Here is a 22,301-nt window from a genome sequence, read left to right on the forward strand (position 1 = left end):
AATAAGATGATCAAATCTTTATGAGATGAAAAATAAGAATTAAGGAAATAATAGAAATTAAGGAAGATAATTAAAATACAAAATTACTAAAATAATTTGCTCAAAATTACCACATGGTGGCCGAAAATATTGAGCCTTATATGCTCATATTTTCGGACCTCCTCATTGGTTTTTGGCATTATTTTGCTAGATTTTAAGGAATAAAAATGATTGTATAAATAATATATTTTGTATAAGATAATTAATTAGAAAAAATACCAATTAATCACTAATTAATCTAACTAAGAAAAACAGATTTTCTACACTTATAAAATCCGAAAATCAGAAATAAGCAAGGGGATGTTACGATGGTTCATCTCAAATATGAAAGGTTGTCTACTTTCTGCTTCATGTGTGGCATTATAGATCACACTGAAAGGGATTGCCCGAATGTAGGAGAAGATGAGGAGCCGGAGGAGAAGTAATGGGGTCTTTGGCTCAGAGCGTCTCCTCGTAAGGGTCGAGCAAAGCTTACGGAGGAGGTGGCTAATCTTCGATCCGATTCAAAAAAGGCTCTAGTATTTACTCATAAACCTCTGGTTCTGACCTCGACTAATAAGAAAGGAGATGTTTAGGGGAGAAATTCGAATGGGGAGGTGGAGAAAGGGCCTGCTTCTTTAGGCCTTCTTACTGGGTGTGGGGAGGGTGATTTGCAGGAAGGGGTGGATATGGGGGGGAATGTGAGTATGGGGAAGGGAGTAGGCGTGACTGCTCAGGGGGAGGGGAGTGTTGTGACACGTTTTGTAGATGAAGAGGGGAATGCTGATTTGATCTTTAAGGCACGGGATGGGGGAATGGCAGGGAAGAATATGGGGAGGAAGTATAAAAGGGGAGGGAAAGTGAAAGAAAGGGGTGAGGTGTGTAAGATAGATTATTAGGGAGAGGTGTTGCTTGGAATGAAAAAGAAACAGGGAGGGGAATGACAATGTGATGGTGGTGGAGACTGTTGCAAAGAAATCTATGATGGAGGGTGACTTGAATGGATGGCGAGAGGCGGAGGTAGCAATTAAGCTACCCCGCCAAGCCCAATGAGTATCTTTAGTATTAACTGTAGAGGTCTTGGCAACACCAATGCAGTTAATAATCTCCGGAATCTAGTCTGGGGGGAGGCCCCATCTCTTATTTTTCTGATGGAGACAAAATTGAGTAGTGGAGAAATGGTGAAAATCCATTCGAAGCTAGTAGGTTACGAAAGGTTAGAAGTGGATAGTCGTGGTCGATCGGGAGGGGCGGCTTTATTTTGGTTGAAAGGTATCGTGGTGGTTCTTCGGTTTATGCGATTCACCACATTGATGTGATGATTATGAAGGGGTTAGGGTCGGCTATCTGGCGGCTTACCGATTTTTATGGGTGGCCAGAAGTTCAAAACCGCCACCTTTCCTGGAGTTTGTTGACTGAGTTGTCTTTGGAGTGTGAGGAGCCGTGGGTTTGTAATGGCAATTTTAATGAAATTCTTGTTGATTCAGAGAAGAAGGGTGGTAGAGATAGAGCTCTATGGCAAATGGACAACTTTAAGGAAGCTGTGGATGTAGGTAATCTGAGAGACGTTCCCTTTTTGAGCTATGAGTTCACTTATGATAATGGCCAGAATGGGGATGATAATGTTCAATGCCAACTTGATCGGGCTCTTGATACTCATGGTTGGATGGATTTCTTCCCTAGTGCAAAAGTGGTGAATTTGGAGCTTGAGTGGTCTGATCACTCACCAATTAAATTAAGGAAATTTTGCTTTTTGGTACCTCGAAAATGGCCTCTGTCGACTTTTAGTACCCATCTATAATTTATTTTATTTTGGTACCTATCAAATTCTAAAAGTATAGCTTTTGGTACCTTCGTCTAACTTTTGTTACGGTTTTCGTTAGTGAGGCCCAGCCATCGTCTTGCCACCTTCCGGCCACCTACACTGCCAGCCCCCTCCCCGTCACAGCAGCCTGCCGGTCACTGCCGGCCTGCTGTTGCAGCAACTAGGCGCGCAACCCAGTCACCACAGCAGCCTGCCGCCACGGCCAGACCAAGCCCAGCCACTACAGCACAGCCGCTGCGGCCAGGCATGCAGCCCAGTCACCACAGCCTGTGCCGATGATTGTTGTACAACCCGGTTGAATGGGTTACAGCCAGCCGACGATTCTTGCACACTCCAGCCACCACCACCACCACTCAAAACTCCTATAATTCACCTCCCCCACTCCCGAAAAATCCAAAACACTCATTCCCCACCATCGAAAACCCTAGCCGCTAGGGTTTTGGGGTGGGGGAAGGAGCGATTCGAAATTATGGGAGTACGAGAGGGGTTTCTATTGTGGTTGCTTGGGGGGCTAGGAGGGGGTTTCGGGGAAGAGGAAAATAGGGGTTTCGGGGAGGGGTTTGCTGCTGTTGCAGCCAAGATTGGAGGTGAGAAAGGAAGAGAATGGGATCGCCAGCACCGGGGGAACGTTTGGGCATCGGCCAGCACGGGGAGGGGGAAGGGTGGCTGACGGGGAGGGGGGTGGCAGTGGCTGGGTTTTTTTTTTATTTTATTTTTATAAATTAAATCATTAATTAATTAGATAATGGACCCACTTAACGGAACCCTAACGAATTCTGTTAAGTGGTACTAAATTTTATATTTTGTAACTTTGATAAATACTAAAATAAAATAAAATTTAGCTGGGTATTAAAAGTCAGCAAAGGTCATTTTCGAGGTACCAAAAATCAAAATTTCCTTGAATTAATTTTGGAGGAAAAGGGGATAGGAGGGAGGAGAAAATTTTTAGATTTGAGTAACTTTGGGTGGAGCATGATGGCTGTGAGAGAGTAGTGGCAAATGCGTGGCAGGGATGTTTCTTTAGAGCATAAATTAGCTTTGTGTGCTGCTGATTTGAGGAAGTGGAGTGATAAGGAGTTTGGTAAGATTTTTAGGGAAATTAGGAAAAAAGAAAGGAAGAGGTTGAGCATTCTAAATAAGGGGGGCAGGTCTGCTGCTCATGTTAAGGAAAGGAAAAAGATTGTGAAAGAGATTAGTGAGCTGCTACACCAAGAGGAAGTTTATTGGAGGCCAGGCAGAGGTTGAGATCGTTGTGGTTGGAAGCGGGGGACCGTAACACCAGTTATTTTCATCGAAAGACATCTCACCGTCGCTCTAAAAACAGAATTTCTCATTTAGTGTCGGAGGATGGGACTAGACATGAGAGGCTAAATGAATTACAGCAAGTGGCGGTTGGGAATTTCAAGAATTTGTTCACTTCGTCGGTTCCGTCGAGTTATGAGGAAGCTCTGGTTAGTATTGATCATAGAGTTTCTGTTATAAACGGAATTGCACAAATAAAATAGTAAGAACAATGTTACCGAGAATAAGACTGAGTCGCGGACTATGTCGCTCTCTTTAGAACATTCGCGGCACTGCCTCAAACTTGTGCAAGCAGCTCGTACCAAACCGGATGCCCCCAGGATAAAACAGTCTTTCACAAGTATAAAATACCGGCGGTTTTGCACCGAACCACCGGACAACGGAACACCAGAAAATCAGAAAGAAACTGCTCGACTGTTTTGAGAGGAAGAGAAAATATATTTTGCAAAGTGGTTTTCTGTATTTTTTTCCGTGTGTTTAAAAACAAAGCTGGAACCGTCCTTTTATAGGTAAAGATACGTAACAGCTTAAGCATGAAAACGGGAGAAAGATTAGCAACGTTTACTGCAATTAGTGTATCCGTTAAGCAAGAATCAAGGCATTAAATCAGTGTAACGGTGCAACGTTTAGCAGTAAAACAGCAACGAGAATCAAGCAATGTAACGGAAAAATTTAAACCAAAACAGTAAAACGTTTTGTAACTGAATATTAATCAAACCGGTAACAAAAATTAAGTTTGTTTAATAACCCAAACCCAAACCCGAACCCGACCCGACACCCAGCCCAGCCCGGCTCGGCTCGGTTCGGTTCGGCGCGCGCGTGTGTGATATATGGTTTACCATATAGGTCCTCCCTCTCCACAAAATGTGGGTAGCCCAAGGGCCACACCCCTTTAGCCCACTCTCTATATTATAAAGAGAGTAAAACTCTCATTTCCCACCAATGTGGGACTTTGAGTTTTTCACAAAATTCACACACTACACACTTGTTGTTCCAACAATCCCCCACTTGAATTTTTTGAAAACATTTTCGAGCAGAATCCATACATATATAGGTTGCGCATAAACAGAAGTGTTTTTCAACTTGAACTTCTACGTAGTGAGTACGATTCAGATTCAACAAGGGTGACTCGAAGTTTTGAACCCTATCTCTGACAAAGTACCACACACAACCTACTCTTGGTGTTGTTCTAGACCCGTGCTATTTCGGCCATGCACGTCTATCCCAGTGTAGTGAATGCTCTAGAAATGCTGCCACACATTTCATAGGAAGCGGCCTAACTTCCACATTCACATAGGTGAATCTATCAAGAGTACTCCTGTAGCTTGGTACTCCACTCCAAATTGGAGTATATATTTCATTAAGAGTTCCTATTAACTCATCCTTGATCGCTTCAGGAAATTATGTCTTTTGAACATATTCAACTCATATCACACCATAACTTGTTATTACCCTTTGAACCTATTTCTTGGGATCTCCAGTTCATAGGTTGGGTTACCATTATGTGTGGTTCATTTCAATGGCAATAGTCCCATTTTCTTAGAGGAAAAATGGACTTTCTCCCTAGCTAATCCTTTCGTCAAAGGATCAGCCAAGTTATTCTCAGTGCGTACGTGATCCACTCTAACAGCTCCGATAGAGAGATATTCTCTCACAGTGCTGTGCTTACGACGTATTTGTCGTCTCTTACCGTTGTAATAACGGTTCTGAACTTTTGCAATAGCCGCGGTACTATCGCAATGGATCAAGACAGCCGGTAATGGCTTTTCCCATAGGGGAATTTCACCTAGCAGGCCTCTTAACCAACCTGCTTCTTCACTAGCCGTAGCTAGTGCTATCATTTGTGACTCCATGGTGGACTGAGCCAAAATAGTCTGTTTCTTAGACTTCCAAGATACAGCTCCACCGGCTATAGAAAAAATATATCCACTAGTAGCCTTAGAGTCATCTGATAAGGTGTTCCAGTCAGCATCACTATAGCCTTCTAGTACAGCTGGAAACCTTTCATAATGCAACCCTAGGTTCATGGTCCTCTTAAGGTATCTCATGACCCTTTCAATAGCATGCCAATGCTCATTACCAGGACAACTAGTAAACCTGCCTAACAATCCCACGACATAGGCAATGTCGGGTCTAGTACAATCAGTGGCATACCGAAGGCTGCCAATGATGCTCGCATAATCAGATTGCCTTACGGCATCACCAGTGTTCTTAAATAATTTAACACTGGATTCATAAGGTGTATTAACAGGTTTACAGTCAAAGTAACCATATTTCTTTAGGATTTTCTCAATGTAATGAGATTGATCCAAAGAAACTCCATTTTCTGTCCTAGTAATCTTAATTCCAAGGATTACATTAGCCTCTCCTACGTCTTTCATGTCAAACTCAGCATTCAACAATAGCTTTACATCATTCACAGCATGAATGTTCGAGCCAAAAATTAACAAGTCATCCACATATAGACAAATTATAGTGCATATGTCATTCTCAAATTTTACATATATGCATTTGTCACTACCATTTATCTTAAAACCATGTGAGATGACTATGTTATCAAATTTTTCATGCCATTGTTTAGGTGCTTGTTTGAGACCATAAAGAGATTTATCTAGCTTACATACCAGATGCTCTTTTCCTTGAACAACGAATCCTTCCGGTTGATCCATGTAGATTTCTTCTTCCAATTCACCGTTCAAGAATGCAGTCTTTACATCCATCTGATGTACTACAAGATTAAAAACAGAAGCAAGAGATATTAGTACTCTAATAGATGTTACTCTAGTTACAGGTGAATAGGTATCAAAGAAATCAACATTCTCCCTCTGTCTGTAGCCTTTAGCTACCAAACGGGCTTTGAATTTATCAACGGTCCCATCAACTTTCAGCTTTCTTTTTAGGACCCATTTGCAACCAATTGACTTGCAGCCCGGTGGCAACTCAGTTAGATGCCAAGTTTGATTAGACTCAAGTGAGTCCATTTCGTCGTTCACGGCTTCTTGCCATAAATCTGCATCAACTGAGGTTAGAGCTTCTTGGAGGGTAGAAGGATCCTCCTCTACATTAAGAACTACAAAGTCTGGGCCGAAGTCTTTTGCTACTCTAGCCCGCTTGCTCTTTCTTAGTTCGGGTTCAGCATCCAATTCTTGTGAGTTAGACCTGACTTTAGGAATAATAGAGGTGGACGAACCCCCACTATTTCTAGATTTAAAAGGAAACATGTCCTCATAAAAATCAACATCATTAGATTCAATAATTACACGAGCATTTAAATCAAAGAATCTATATGCCTTACTGTTAATAGCATATCCAATGAATACACATTCATAAGCTCTACTAGCTAATTTAACTCTTTTAGGATCAGGAATCCTAACATATGCTAGACAACCCCAAGTTCTGAAATAAGAAATGTTAGGACGTTTATTACGAAGTATTTCATAGGGAGAAACCTTACTCTTAGTCTTTGGAATACGGTTTAAGACATAACAAACAGTTAGTAGAATTTCACCCCACCAATGATCAGCAGCACCAGAATATAAGGAAATAACAACTACTAATTCTGTAAAGGTCCTGTTTTTCCTTTCAGCCTTTCCATTCATTTCTGGGGAATAAGGAGTTGTCCTTTCATGTATGATACCATGTGAATTATAAAATTCTACAAAAGCATCAGTATCATACTCAGTTCCACGATCACTTCGTAATCTTTTTATTTTCTTGTTAAACTGATTCTCAAACTCTGTTATAAACAACTTAAACATTTCAAAAGCATCACTCTTATTTTTCATCAAATAAATACAAGTATAATCAGAACAATCATCAATAAAGGTGATAAAGTATCGTTGTCCATTTCTGGTCAACGTTCCATTTAGTTCACAAATATCCGAATGAATTAAGTCTAATGGTTCTGAGTTTCTAATCACAGATTTATGAGGTGTTTTTGTAATCTTAGCCTGACTACAAGAATCACATTTGTCAAAGTCATTGAGAGAGATATTTGGAATAAGCCCTAAATTGCTCATATTTTTTATGAGTCTTTTGTTCACATGACAAAGTCTAGTATGCCAAACATTAATAGTAGAACACAACAACATATAAGCGGAATTAGAAATTTTATTAACTTCAACATTCAGTTTAAACATGCCATCAGTAGCATATCCTTTTCCTACAAATATTCCATTCTTAGTTCAAGTAAACAAATCAGAACCTATGGTTTGTATAAAACCAGCCTTATTGAGCAAAAAACCAGAAAATAAATTTTTCCTCATTTTCGGAGTGTGTAACACATCTTTCAGAATGAGAGTCCTGCCAGAAGTAAACTTCAACTCAACATTTCCAACACCAGCAATGTTAGTGGAATGGGAATCACCCAACAGTACTTTCTTATCATCGGTCTTTTCAGTGTATGTTTTAAACATTCGACGATCATAACAGACATGGCGTGTGGCACCAGTGTCTATCCACCACCCATCTGATCCACCAGTAAGGTTGATCTCAGTAATCATAGCCACAAAAGGCTCTTCAATCATGCTAGCCTGCGCAGGCACAGGGTTAGGCATGTTCCTGCACTTTCGTGCCATATGGCCTGGTTTCCCACACCGATAGCACAGAAATTGACCAGTACCATTCTTAGGGGGTTGAGACTGTTGTCTTCCATTGTTCTTTTGAACATTCGGTTTATTGAAGTTATTCTTCCGGTTCTGAGGTTTGAAATTCTTACCAGCAGGTTTAAGTACTGCAGCAGATCGCCTAGGAGCATTATTAGCAGAGATTTGTAAAATCTCTTCCTTTAGATCCTGTTTTCTGGATTCTTCTTCTATACGTAGCCGAGTGATCAAACTCTCTAAGGAGAATTCCTTAGCCTTATGCCTGAGATTATTTTTGAAATCTTTCCAGGAAGGAGGCAGCTTGTCAATAATAACAGCAATTTGAAATTGTTCATCAAGGGCCATACCTTCGGAAATTATCTCATGGGCAATTTTCTGAAGGTCGTGAGACTGCACTTCCACGGACTTATCATCAGTCATCTGGAATTTTAGGTACCTACTGACAGCATACTTTTTGGCACCTGCTTCTTCAGTATCATACTTTTTTTGTAGGGCATCCCACAAATCCTTAGCAGTATTTTCCATATTATAATAGTCATAGAGGTTATCAGACAGACCATTAAGTATATAGTTTTTGCACATGAAATCAGTTTCATTCCAGGTTTCGATTTCACTATTCAAGTAAGCTAATTCATCTTCAGGAGCATTATCAGGAATAAATGGCCGAGGGGCTGTTAAGGCAGAATTAACCTTTTTCACAGTTAAGAAAAATTGCATTTTCTGTTTCCATCTTTTAAAGTGAGCGCCCTCAAAACGAAAGGGCTTGTTAAGGTCAGCAGACATAGTCATTTCTTCGGTAGACATAGTGTTCACGAAGGCAGAAACGACTGTTCTAAAATTGTTAAAAACGGAATTGCACAAATAAAATAGTAAGAACAATGTTACCGAGAATAAGACTGAGTCGCGGACTATGTCTCTCTCTTTAGAACATTCGCGGCACTGCCTCAAACTTGTGCAAGCAGCTCGTACCAAACCGGATGCCCCCAGGATAAAACAGTCTTTCACAAGTATAAAATACCGGCGGTTTTGCACCGAACCACCGGACAAAGGAACACCAGAAAATCAGAAAGAAACTGCTCGACTGTTTTGAGAGGAAGAGAAAATATATTTTGCAAAGTGGTTTTCTGTATTTTTTTCCGTGTGTTTAAAAACAAAGCTGGAACCGTCCTTTTATAGGTAAAGATACGTAACAGCTTAAGCATGAAAACGGGAGAAAGATTAGCAACGTTTACTGCAATTAGTGTATCCGTTAAGCAAGAATCAAGGCATTAAATCAGTGTAACGGTGCAACGTTTAGCAGTAAAACAGCAACGAGAATCAAGCAATGTAACGGAAAAATTTAAACCAAAACAGTAAAACGTTTTGTAACTGAATATTAATCAAACCGGTAACAAAAATTAAGTTTGTTTAATAACCCAAACCCAAACCCGAACCCGACCCGACACCCAGCCCGGCTCGGCTCGGTTCGGTTCGGCGCGCGTGTGTGTGATATATGGTTTACCATATAGGTCCTCCCTCTCCACAAAATGTGGGTAGCCCAAGGGCCACACCCCTTTAGCCCACTCTCTATATTATAAAGAGAGTAAAACTCTCATTTCCCACCAATGTGGGACTTTGAGTTTTTCACAAAATTCACACACTACACACTTGTTGTTCCAACAGTTTCGGATGAGATGAATGCTGCTCTCTGCGCCACTTATACTAAGGAGGAGGTGTTTCTAGCGTTGAAGCAAATGCATCCTTTGCAAGCTCCGGGTCCCAATGGTATGTGTCCTTCATTTTTTCAAACTTATTGGCATATTGTTGGTCCTACTGTTTATGGTCTAGTCCTTGGTGTGCTTAATGGTGGGGTTACCGAGAAAGTTAATTATACATTTATTGTTTTGATTCCGAAGAAGAAGGACCCTGATACTATGACTGAGTTAAGACCAATAAGCTTGTGTAATGTGGTCTATAAATTGATTACTAAGGTGCTAGCCAATAGTTTAAAATCTTTTTTGTCAGAACACCTCTATCAATCAGAGGGCTTTTATTCCTGGGAGACTGATTACTGATAACATTTTGGTGGCTTTCGAGTTATTTCATCATATGAAGAATTCAGGAAGTGAGAGCGGCTCTTTGGCTCTTAAATTGGATATGGAAAAAGCCTGTGATAGAGTTGAATGACGTATTCTGAGAGCGGTAATGACTAGACTGGGGTTTGCAGATCAGTGGGTGGACCGTGTTATGCATTGTGTTTCGACTGTCTCTTTTTCGGTTCTGATAAATGGATCACCTTTAGGGGAGTTTACTCCGGATAGGGGTTTACGACAAGGTGATTCTCTTTCCCCATATCTTTTTATCTTATTATGTGCCGAGGCTTTTTCGGGACTTTTAAGAAGGGCAGTTGAGTTAGATCGGTTACATGGTATTAGAGTGGCTCCGTTGGCACCCTCTATTTCTCATTTATTATTTGCATATGACAGTGTGATTTTTTCTAAGGCTAGTGCGGAAGAGGTGGGTACTATTAGAGAGATTCTGCATACTTATGAGGTTGCGTCGGGGCAGATGGTGAACTTGAGGAAAACGAATGTGACTTTTAGTAGAGGTGTTCTGATGTATAGGAAAGTTGAGTTGGCGGATTTGTTAGGGGTAAAGATTGTGGATGTGCATAACAAGTACCTTGGTTTGCCTACGGTTATTGGTCGATCGAAAAAGGTTCTTACTAAAGAGGTTAGAGTCAAGGTGTGGAATAGACTCCAAGGGTGGAAGGGTGGATATTTATCTAAGGCGGGGCGGGAGGTTTTGATTAAGGCAGTGGCCCAGTCTATCCCGACCTATGCGATGAGTGTGTTTAAATTTTCCTCCACTTTTTGTGACGAATTGCGATCGTTGGTGGCTAACTTTTGGTGGGGACAGAAGAAGAGGGAGAGAAAAATTCATTGGGTTGCTTGGAAGAAATTATGTGAACCTAAGGCAGTGGGGGGGGTCTCGGTTTTTGAGATTTTAAGTCTTTTAACTCGGCTTTACTAGGAAAGCAAGCTTGGCGGCTTTTGCAATTTCCCACTAGTTTGGTGGCTCGTGTGTTGAAGGCCAAGTATTTTGTGAATGGGGATTATTTGAGCTTTGAACTAGGAAGTGCCCTTATTTATACTTGGCGTGGGATTTGGGGGGTTAAGTGGGTGATTCGAAAGGAAATTCGGTGGAGAGTGGGGGATGGTATGAACATCTCAGTGTGGCAAAGTGCTTGGATTCCTTGCACTCAAACGAGGAGAGTTATATCACCAAGGAGCAATGCAGTGGCTAATATTCGAGTTTGTGACTTAATTCACCTTCCCACGGCATCTTGGAATGTGGAGAAGGTTAATGAAGTTTTCCTGCCTTTTGAGCGAGAACGTGTGTTGAGTATCCCAGTTAGTATGCAACTTCTGGAAGATTCATTGTGTTAGGACCTTGAGAAGAGTGGTGAGCATTCGGCTCATCTGCCTATAGAGAAATATGTGGGGAGTGTGATGCGGATAATGTGGTATCCTCGTCTTGTTCTATAAAATTCAAGAGTAAATTATGGAATGCCACAACTCTCCCTTGGGTGAAGGTATTCTTTTGGAGGGCGTGTAGGGGTGCTCTACCTACTTTATTGGAGCTAAGCAAGCGGCTGCCAGAGAGAGACTCGCTTTGCTCCTTATGTGGTGTGGAGGGTGAGTCGAAGATCCATTGTTTAAAGGAGTGCATTATTGCTCGATTGCTGTGGGATGCGAGTGGCTTAGGAGGTGATGTGCAGGGCTGCTTTAATTCGTTTATCTACTTTGTGTCTGTGTGCTTTGATCGATTATCACAACAAGAACATGGTTTATTTATCACTATTTGTTTGGCAATTTAGAACGCGAGGAATAGATGGATTTTCTAAGGGGAAGCTTGCAATCCTCAGAATTCAATGGAGTATGTTTCGAAACTGATGGGCGAGCTGAAGAGAGAGGAGGAAGGAGCTATGAAGGTGGGTGGAAGTGTGAAGGCTCGTTGCCAGCCCCCTAGGGAGGGATGGGTTTAACTGAATGTAGATGGTGGAGTGTGTGAAGATCTGGGGTCTTGTGCAGGTGCGGTGGTTCGGTATTGCAGGGGTGAAGCAAAGATGGTTGTTGTCCGTATGTCAGCAGACCGGTGGCAGCCTAACATTGTTGAATCGAAGGCCATGGTCTTCGGGTTGCAGGCTGTTGTTAACTTCGGATTCCAACGGGTCGTGGTAGAGAGTGATTGTCATGGTCTTATTAATGCAATTGAGTCACAAGAAGCAGGAAGGAGTGATCTTCACTTAGTTTTGGATGATATTTCATGTTAGTAGCTTGTTTGAGTCGATTTCGTGGAAGTTTGTTCGTAGGGAGGGTAATAAAGTAGCTCATGCACTTGCTCATAGCTTGCCATGGAGTGTAGGTAGTAGTACGTGTGTGGTTGACGGATTTCCTTTCTTGTATTGTTAGCTCTTTGAACATTGATCTCCCTGTGAATGATGATAATTAGCACTCCTTAGAGTGTTTTCTTCAAAAAAAAAAAAAAATTCGAAAATCCTAGCTAATTAATTAGGGGAATTATATATATATATCCAAAAATCCGAAAATAATAATTAAGTTAAAAATGTTTTTGGCACCAAAATTAAAATATCATTTTGGCTCCAAAATTTAAATAGTAAAATAAATTACTAAAATTCCCTTTTTAAAAAATACTAATTAATTAATTAATTTGAAAATACGTCTAAAAAATACAAGGTATTACATGGGTAGTGAGGTTAGCTTAGAGAAACAAGTTGAACCTTTTAAGAGGAGAGATGCGGGATGCACTACAAATACTGGTAGTGATGGTCAATGGGTGCTGGGGTTATCAAGGATAGAGGGATCTAGGAGGAAAATACAGTAATTCATGGGATGAAGTTGGGAGTCATAAGGGGAAGATACCGAAGTGGAGAAAATATGAGCGAGGTGCTAATGAGAATGAGGGGGCCACACATTTAGATACTTGTGAGTGTGTTGCGAACGCAGGGCCTAAGAATACAAGGAGAGCAGATGAGATGGGGATGGACATGGGGGATACGTATAAGGAGGCGAAGAGGGAGATTAACCGAAATTGCTAATGATGATGGCAAAACTTTTCAAGTAGAGGGCCTTTGTGAACCCCAAGCCCTTGAACAACAATGAAAATCATAAGCTGGTCTGGGGTTTGTCAACCCTCTGACAGTTAAAGCTCTTCAGGATCGTTGATGGAGGGAAAGGCAGAATATTTTCTTTGTTATGGAGACAATGATTGACGATAATATTTTGTCTATAATAAAAACATATATGGTTTTACTAATGGTTTGTGTTTTAGTAGTGTGGGTAACTCGGGAGGTATGGGTTTTGGTGGAAGGATATTAATATTGATGTGATTTCTTACTCTATCCACCATTTTGCTACAACTATTCTTGATGCTTATAATGTTCTGATTTGGTGTGCCATTGGTATTTATGGGTGGCTGGAGTCTTCTAATAAACACCTGACGTGGTCTCTTGTGTCTTCTTTAAAAGCGTATTGTACGGAGTCGTGCATCATGTTTAGGGACTTTAATAAGATAATGAGATTGTCAGAAAAAAAGGGAGATAATCTAAGGAGTGAAAGGTGTATGGATGCTTTTAAAGTTATGATTGATTCTTGCTCGTTGAGGGACTTAGGGTTTTAAGGTAGTATCTTTACATGGGAGAGGGGTAATTTGATGAGTTCTTTTGTTAAAGAGTGACTTGATAGATTTCTTGCGGATGATGAAGGGTGTTCAATGTTCCTGGATTTATTGTGCATAACTTTCCTATCCATCGTTTGGACCATGCTCCAATTATGGTTTCGTTCAAGAGGAGGAAAAAACGGAAGCCGGATAAGTCTCCTTTTCGTTCTGAACCCCTTTGGCTCTTGAAGGATGAATGTAGTAACATTGTAGTGGATGGTTAGGGCAGCATAAGTGGGTTTAGCATTGCTAAAAAAATCATTCTGTGTAGGGAGTCTCTCTCGTCGTGGGTTACTCTTTCGTTTGCTCTATAAAGAAAAAAATCAAGATGGTAGAAAAGCAATTGAACGACTTGAAGCAAGAACCTATGGATGGTATGAATTTGTAGAGATATAGAGTCTTGGCAGTGGAACTTGATGACTTTTATAGGCTTGAAGAGTGTAGACACCTGATTGTGTCTCCCTAAAAACCAAACCCAGTGATGAGTACCTTTTACGTTTTGATTGACGAGTTTGGTAAAGAGTTGAAGAGTCAAGTAAAGTTTCCTTAAGCCTTGACCATATTTATAACCTTACCCAAAATGTTTTAATCCAAAATCATTCATTTGTGTCCTTAAACCCAAAATCATTCATTTCGTATCCTTAAAACATTCATTTCGTGCCCAAATTATAAAAACGTCCAAACCTGATTATTTTGGTCGATGTTCCCAATCCAATTATTGTTTAGATGCATGGGATTTGAAAAGAGCTTTCCTATGATATATTATAAGCCCAAATCCGACTTTAAACGAATAAATTATGGCCAAAATACTAAACCGAGTCCAAACCGAGCCTAGGTCCACCTTACCTATGACCCAATGATTATATGGGGTTCAAATACTTTATTTAGTCCCTAGATGATCATATCCCCAATCCTAAATCAGTTAGGAACTTCTAGAATCCTCTAGAAGGTTCTAATCTATCCTTCCCGAAAAGATAAAGATCAAAGAAGTTCGAAATTGAATAAAACTTCTCATAAAATAATCCTTTTTCTATTCGAATACGAAGACATTCGGATATTTTTCACAAACATAATTCCATTAGAAATCAAACTCCGTACAATTTTGTTATCTCCAAAAACTGTCGCATAACGACAAGACTGTCGCTCCACCTCCGCCGCGACAGAGGCCAACACGCCGCGACAATCCTGTCGTCCCACAACAGTGAAGTTTTATTTCGTCCAGAACTTCTGATCTTTTCTGATCGTCAGACTCTCTCTTTTTTCCTTATAATAGAGGTCGTTTTCCTCGTTTTCAGATAAGCTTGAATCAGCCACAACTATCAGCAACAACCATCAAAGAAATCAGCCATAATTAGCATCAATCATCCCAATTCCTAAAATTCAAGAGAATTCTTAAACCAATGCTCTTAGCCTAAACACCCCAAAACAAACACAATACTTCCTTTGCGTGATTCGAATATCCAAACCATACTCGACGTTGCCTTCGACCTTGACGTGAAAGGTTGATAGTTTTGAGAGTTTGGTCCCAAATCTATATTTCAATTCATATTTGATTTATTTACTTCATTGATTTAACTTTCTTGAAATTTACTAACGTGTGTATTGTTTTAATAGCAAGAAGGTTGAGGCATCAAAGTGAGTAATTCAATCACCCTTTTTATTATTATTTTGATTTTGGAGTAGAAATCATGTTTAGGATGTTATTTTTATTTCCAGTATCATGTTTAGGATAACATGTTGATTTTGCTAGTAGTGACATGCTAGCATTGTTATTAATCCGCTTAGTATCATGCCTAGGATCTTACTACTAACGATGTTTTGATGATGTTCTTATGATGGTTATATTAAGTATATGTTGATTGGTTATCGATGATTTATTGCTATTGCTTGATCACGCCTTTTTTGCAGGTTTAAAGGAAATTTGTAATTGAAATCACGCCTAATAAGATAATTTTAATATGATTTTAATTCAAGTGATCACCAATATTAGATTTGATTGTGCATTAATAATCAATCAACATAGATTAAACAGGTTTCGGATTAATTTGATGTATGTATGTTGATCGAAAAGCGCGCATGAATATCAATAAGAATCGAGTAGAGGTTAGCAATCTCTGTGACTGTGAATGGGGTGTAACCTTTACAATCATGAATGGTTTACAAGTTCCTAAAACTTATTGGTAACTCTTTTTCTCTAGGTTCTTTTCCTTGGAGCGCCGCTATACTTAAAAAACATGACCCACATATAGGGCGAAGAGGTGAGATAAAAATTCCCTACAAAGAGTCGTACTGGTTTGCAAGGGCGAGGGCTAACGAGCTTCGACATGGAGCTTAAAATACCAAATATTTTCATCGAAAAGGCAAGTCAGCGAAAAGCGCACAATAGGATCGAGGGTTTGATGAATGAGGTTTGCGTTTGGAAAGAGCAGCGTACGACTTGATCTTGAAAGGCTAATCACGGTATACTTTACGGATCTCTTTGCTACAAGCTCACCAACGGGCTTCCAGGGGGCGATTAAGGGTATAGGACATGTGGTCTCAGATGAAATGAACGCTTCTCTTGACAAAGAACCCACCGAAGAGGAAATCAAAGCAGCTCTTTTCCAAATGCACCCCAACAAGGCTCCAAGACCAGACGGTATACGTGCTATATTTTATCAAAAATTCCGGCATATTGTTGAGCATGATATTGTTAATTTTGTGAGCAAATGGTGGAGGGGAGATCGGGATTTAAACAATATAAATAATACTTGCATTGCTTAAATCCCGAAATGTAAAAATCCTAGGCTTGTTTCAAATTTCAGGCCTATTAGTTGTTGTAGTGTGATTTATAAAATTATTTCAAAAACTATGGCCAATATGCTGAATGGTGATGCGGGAGTGTTTGTCCAACATGAGTTTTCTTGAAGATTCTTGGAATATTCAAATTTTTGTGAAGATTTTTGCGATTCTTGCAAATCCTGAAGATTCATGGAGTTTATTGAAAACCTACACTATCTTTAATTTATTATTAATTAAGTATTAGGATCTTGTCTATAGGTTTTTACCTTTCACTTGAAAGGCTTTTTCCTACTTTGAGGTTTTAAGATTTCATTATTAATATATTTAATTTTCAGTCATGTTACGATAAAATTAGTAGTTTGCTATCATATGTTTAGGGAGTTAAACCAAACACAAAAGCGCGACTTTTGTGCATCTTGTTGACTACGATTGACAAGAGACTCTCTACTCTTGCGAGAATTAGAGCACTATCCCTTTTAACTTTGTGTAAAGTTTTTAGTTCTTGCTACAATTAGAAGATCCAATATTATATCCTGCGAGCCTTGTGAGTATCTTGAGAGATCCACATTATAAGTATTAGTTCGTCCTTTCGGGTTTGCCTTTTTTCTTTTTCAAAAATTCTCCCGTGTAAAATTTGGCAAACTATTAGCTAGAAAGAGGTTAGATTCTTGGATATCAAACACTACATGAATTGGAACGATTTTAATTAGCCACCAATATTGTAAGTAGAAGTTCCTACAAATATTGCAACCCAAGCCTCACACTCAACTATCAGATACCATCTGCATCTATTGACCCTTGGAGCTTAAACTAAAAGAACATGGTGCAATTGGCAGTTGATAGAGCTACTATGCTACTAAGCAAGTAAGCAGTAAAGCCGTTAATGAAAAAAGAAAAGTGATTTAAATTGGATACTAGTAATTTGTAATGTAAAGAAACTAAAAGATCTTTGTTTTCAGAAAAAAAAAAAAAAAAAAAAAAAAAAAAAAAATAAAAAATTAAAAAAAAAAATTAAAAAATAAAAAATTAAAAAATTGAGCATCTTATAACAAACCATTGCAATATATACTCAAGATCAGGCCAAATGTTTACCCACTATTTTCCATTTTATTATAGATACAGACCATACAGTATAGTTACAACAATCAAATAATTAAGATTCTTCAACCCAAAAAATATTTCTGCACAAAACAAATCTTCTTGTAATGGAGTATAAAATTATCCTGAGGTTCAAGCAGCAGCTAGAACTCCGTTTTTCCAGAAGTAGTAGCGCTCAAAATATGTCCCATCTTATTCTGTAGTATACTTATTCCCTATGATTATGCGTATGATGTATAACTAGCTTCATACCATTCTAGCATGGAGAGCTCGACGAATACTGACACTGAAATTGAAGAATGGGGAAAATTGTATGGCGGTCTTGGCGGATGAGAGTGTGGTAAAAGATGCTATAGCTCAATACTTAAACTACTGGCTTGTGCTCTGAATGAAGGTCACATGTCAGTAAAATTGATCTCAGATATGCATGAAGATAAGGCTTTCCTTACTTGGAGATTATTAGAACCCATATCGACAGCATCCTCGTAAAGCCTCTTAGCTTGCTGTAATAGCTTCACCTTGTCTCTAATGTTGTCTGATCGCAACCGAGACCTTTGCTGCAAGGCCATACCCCATCTGAACAGAGCTGCAATGTTTTTGCAAAATAATTAACTTCTTGGTAATTTGAATTGAACAGTCACCCGTAAACATTACAAGTTTGTTTACAGAGGTTGCCTAAATAGTATCAAAGTCTCACAGGAAACATCGTCATGATAATTATCTTCACAAGCAATCTTGAGACTAGACTAAAGAAATTCAAATATCTTAGCAACAAAAATACCCATCACACATTCACACTAAAGAGGTCGTCTAGTTTTTTGACTGGTTGATTCCCACTTCAAATTTAGTGTCAATCACCTAAGAGCAATCGCAACAGCATGTATAAGCAGAATGCCAACACTAGCACATACTCACAGAATTGCACAAAAGAAAAGATTTTAAAGTCAATCACAATCTAATAATTCAAAACGTAAGAAATGCTCAAAAGTCTAAATTGTAAGTTGCAACAATCATAGACAACTGTTATGCTCTTTAAGTTAACAAACAAAATCAAACAGAACACACGTCACACAAAAACAAATAATTATCGAGGTGGTAATTAGGTGGGATCTAGATTATCTCACCAGCAATAATCTATGCACATCTTGACTGATAACATATAGAACTCAGAGATAACAAAATAATAAATGATAAAAGCTAAAATACACATACATGCGGCGTGTAAACATATATGAATCACACAAACATGCACAGACTCACACTTGAGAGTTGAGAGATTCCAAGACCTATATATAGGAAACAAAACCTTTGCTTACCTTCTGGAGCATAGTCATTGCTTCTTGACATCATAGCATTAAATTTATCAATAGCAGCCAAGAACAATTTGTCAGCATCAAGAGCTGCTTCCTGAATTTGCAGCAGAGAAGACATAAACCCATCTTAAAATTTTAAATAGAATACAAAAACCTATAATCAATGATCTGCCTAATCGCTAAATCTATGTTCAACGGACTTTTCGACATGCAAGTGACAGTTACAAAGCTTGGAATCAGTCGATCATCCCATATTTGGGACCCATAGCCTAAGTGTCAAGAACATGTTACTCACACCTCAATAAATAAGAAAGGTTTTAGTATGCATATGTTCAAATAAGGATTTCCAAGTTCATTCTATAGCTAGTATAAGTCCAGATAAGCGGCTTTATTAGGTGAGAAACATGTGGCATAATACGAGGTTTAGAGTATAGAACAGGTATTCTGAAATGAAAAAAAAAGCCCATGTATAGAACAAGAAGAAACTAGTCAGAATAGATACAGGGGTGAGATGAATGCACGTAAATGGCTATGAATTATGCAAGAGTTCTTACCGGACCAACGTCAGCAATTAGTTGTGCACGGAAGGAAAGGGCAAGCCCCCAATTATACAAGGCTCTCACATCATTTCCATCAATTGACAGAGCCATCCTATATTTCCTTCCTGCTTCAACAAGAAGTGATTCACACTCTTCACATGCACTAATGAGACTATCTTCAATACGAACTTTGTTCTCCTCTAGAATGAATAAATTACTCCTTTGTACATCAAAATCATTGCTACTAGACAGATGAGCTCTCAATTCTCTGCTAATCTTCAATTTCAGCTCTCCATGAAGAAGGTAAGTATTTCCCAACTGACCTATAGCCAGTAAACTCATAGGTTTCAATGCAATAGCTTGACCGAGCAACTTGGCAGACTCTTGAAGCATTTCCTCAGCGAGGATCTCATCATCTCTAGCCCTCAAACACTCCTTGGCTTGTTTCAAAAGATCTGTAGCTTTTCTGAGGCATTTATCAAACAACATATCGTCTGAAACTGCTGATGAAGAAAAGGAACTTGTGTCATTCCTTGATTGAGAACGATACTTTCTCGAACAAAGTTCATCATCTACGTTCATCCTTTCTTCATGCAACCTTTCTCTGAAACGGCCAAAGTTAATATCTTCCCTTCCTTCATAAGATTCATAAGCTCCATTTTGATTTTCGAAAATCTGCTGATTTTTCAAGGAACCCTCATTTTCCAGATGTTCTTTTGTGAAGTCAAATTCTGTATTTCTACTCATACTATCCTCAGACACCCAATTTTGAAATTCTGACATATTAAAACTGAACCGCTGATCACTAGTGAACCTTACATTTTGGTAATTATACTCATTAGAATTGAGATGATCTTTAGTATCCATATATGCATCCATTGTATTTGTTTTCCCTCTTCGCAAATTTCTCTTTGTTTCTTGGTCTTTACCATCTAACCTATTCTTTCTACTATTACTAATTACAGTTGCCCTATATGGAATACTACCATCCACAATAGGCACCACTGGGTCCGGTGCTCCCTCAGCAGCTCGCGAGTCCTCTTTGCCTCGGTCAGCCACATCCTTGGCCAAATTTTCCCTCTTGACAAAATTAGTTCTGTTAGATTTTAATTCACCATCATTATCTCTAAAAAAATTCCCCATAAATCCAAACAAATCAAACCCAATACCGCCATTTTCTTTCTTTCTCCTTCCGTTCTTATGATTCGGATACTTTCCCTTTTCCTGTCCTTCCATCAATAGACCACCAACACAATCTTCAACTAAATTCCTGGCATTTACAATCAAACCATCCATTGTCTCAACTGCATTCACATAACTCTCCAAATCACCAAAATCAATCCTCTCATACTCAATTGCATTCTTCATCTCATTCTTTAAATCACTAATTTTAACATCAAACCCATCAAAAATCTCCACTAAACTTTTCAATTTTTCAGCATAAATCCTCATTTTAGACCCATTTAAACTCAAATTTTTGTGGGGTTTTCCATTAGCAAACCCTAAAGAAAACCCAATTGCAAAAACAATAGCAGCAGCAGGAAAAACAATGATCGATGAAACTCTGACTCTAGAAATGGCTAATGCACATACAAAACCCAGTATACACGTAAACACGTACTTTTTATCATTAATACCGGATGAAATCAGAAATTTTTTGAAGTAATTGGACTCACCCAACTCGTCTGATTCAACCCAGAACCTGTAATCGTCCCACCCATTGTAAGAGGCATCTGAATTTGTAGTACAAGAGGTTCTGATTGAGCTAAAGATGGTATTTTGAGGATTCGAGAGGCATCTATACTGTAGAATGAAGATGGGTTTTCTGTATTTTAGAGAAAATGAAGGAAATTTGGTGAAGAGTTGAGGTTCTGGGTGGTGGAAAATTAGAGTCCTCATTTGAAGGTGGTGGTGGTGGTGGTGGTGGTGGTGGACCGGTGGCAGTGAGAGTTCCTGTATTACATTGCGTAGGAATGTAGGATGGTTTTATTCATTTTTCAGAGCAGCAGTCCTAGTCCTAGCACAATATATCAGTTATCACAGGCATAATATGACACGACAACACGACAAGAACTAAACACGAAAATAATGGTTTGATGTTAAAAATTTATATCCTGTTTAACTAAATACGGAGTATGGTTTCCTCAAAAAAAAATACGGAGTATGGAGTAGGTCAAGATGAAAGACCTTATTGAACCAACATCTCTCACAGGTTAAGTCAACCCAACTCAGCAAGTTACCACTTGAGAGTAGAGAGGAGAAGTAAGGGAATCCCATATTTCCAAACGAATGTAATTGGTAGGGCTCGAATTGATAGCTTTGGTTGAAGCATTTATTGTTGTACGTCATGTATGCTCTACAAGTCTACAAGTCACAAGTTCGAAATCAATTGCTTGATGGATTTTTTTTTTGGGCTTACTGAACCCACAATCAAATGAATAGGTTAGGTCTCACTCCACGACTCTCAAGTCTTGGCTCCGTGCATGTTTATGTGTAAGAAGGTTTGAATTTAGGTCAAATCCAATTCGATTCGAAATATAATTTGGTTTGTTAATTTTCAAATACTTGTACAATATGATCCAAATTTCTCATCAAATCTAATTCGAATTAAAATTCAGTTATTTGGATACGATCTGAAAATATGAAATAAAATACGTTACAAATTTTTACGGCCTAATGCGATTATAAAAATAGAAATGGGATAATAAAAGTAGAAATGAAATTATAAACTTATAAATCTTGAAAACATAGTTGTACATGATTAATACAAATATTGAAAACATAATTTTACTTGATTAATATTAATATAATTAAAAACATAGCTTTACATAATTAATATAGACAATCTGAATTTTTTAAATTCACGTTTTCATATTTCGATTATTTCGGTTTTTTGGATCCAAATAAGGTCAATCCGGTCCAATTCGAAAATCCGAATTTTTAAAAAATTTCAATCTAATCCGAATTAATAATTTGATTTGGATTGGATAGATTTTCGGTGTTAATCCGAATAATGGACACTCCTAATTTGGATCATTTAAGGATTTGGATTGAGAAAAATTCAAAAAGAATAATTGCAAGCAAATCAATACATTTTTTA

The 22,301-nt window shown here is 38.8% G+C and overlaps 1 protein-coding gene across 1 annotated transcript; it reads right to left on the bottom strand.

Annotated features, from left to right (window-relative positions):
- Nucleotides 1-17,172: 17,172 nt before the first annotated feature.
- On the bottom strand, nt 17,173-21,220 carry LOC110706889. The gene is made up of 3 exons (XM_021884871.1): nt 19,217-21,220; nt 18,666-18,756; nt 17,173-17,935 (listed from the first exon to the last, which is right to left on the bottom strand). Exons 1-3 carry the CDS (start codon nt 21,098-21,100, stop codon nt 17,745-17,747), a joined length of 2,166 nt encoding a protein of 721 aa, XP_021740563.1. The 5' UTR covers nt 21,101-21,220; the 3' UTR covers nt 17,173-17,744.
- Nucleotides 21,221-22,301: the final 1,081 nt, after the last annotated feature.

Source organism: Chenopodium quinoa, unplaced genomic scaffold (assembly GCF_001683475.1).
Source record: "Chenopodium quinoa cultivar QQ74 unplaced genomic scaffold, ASM168347v1, whole genome shotgun sequence".
NCBI classification, from domain to species: Eukaryota; Viridiplantae; Streptophyta; class Magnoliopsida; order Caryophyllales; family Amaranthaceae; genus Chenopodium; species Chenopodium quinoa.

Excerpts from the sequence above, each read along its gene's own strand:
- LOC110706889 (XM_021884871.1), bottom strand. The coding sequence starts at position 21,100 with ATGAGGACTCTAATTTTCCACCACCCAGAACCTCAACTCTTCACCAAA. Across the intron at positions 18,757-19,216 it reads TAATTGCTGACGTTGGTCCG|GAAGCAGCTCTTGATGCTGA; the intron begins GTAAGAACTCTT and ends CTGCAAATTCAG. Across the intron at positions 17,936-18,665 it reads CAATGACTATGCTCCAGAAG|CTCTGTTCAGATGGGGTATG; the intron begins GTAAGCAAAGGT and ends AAAACATTGCAG.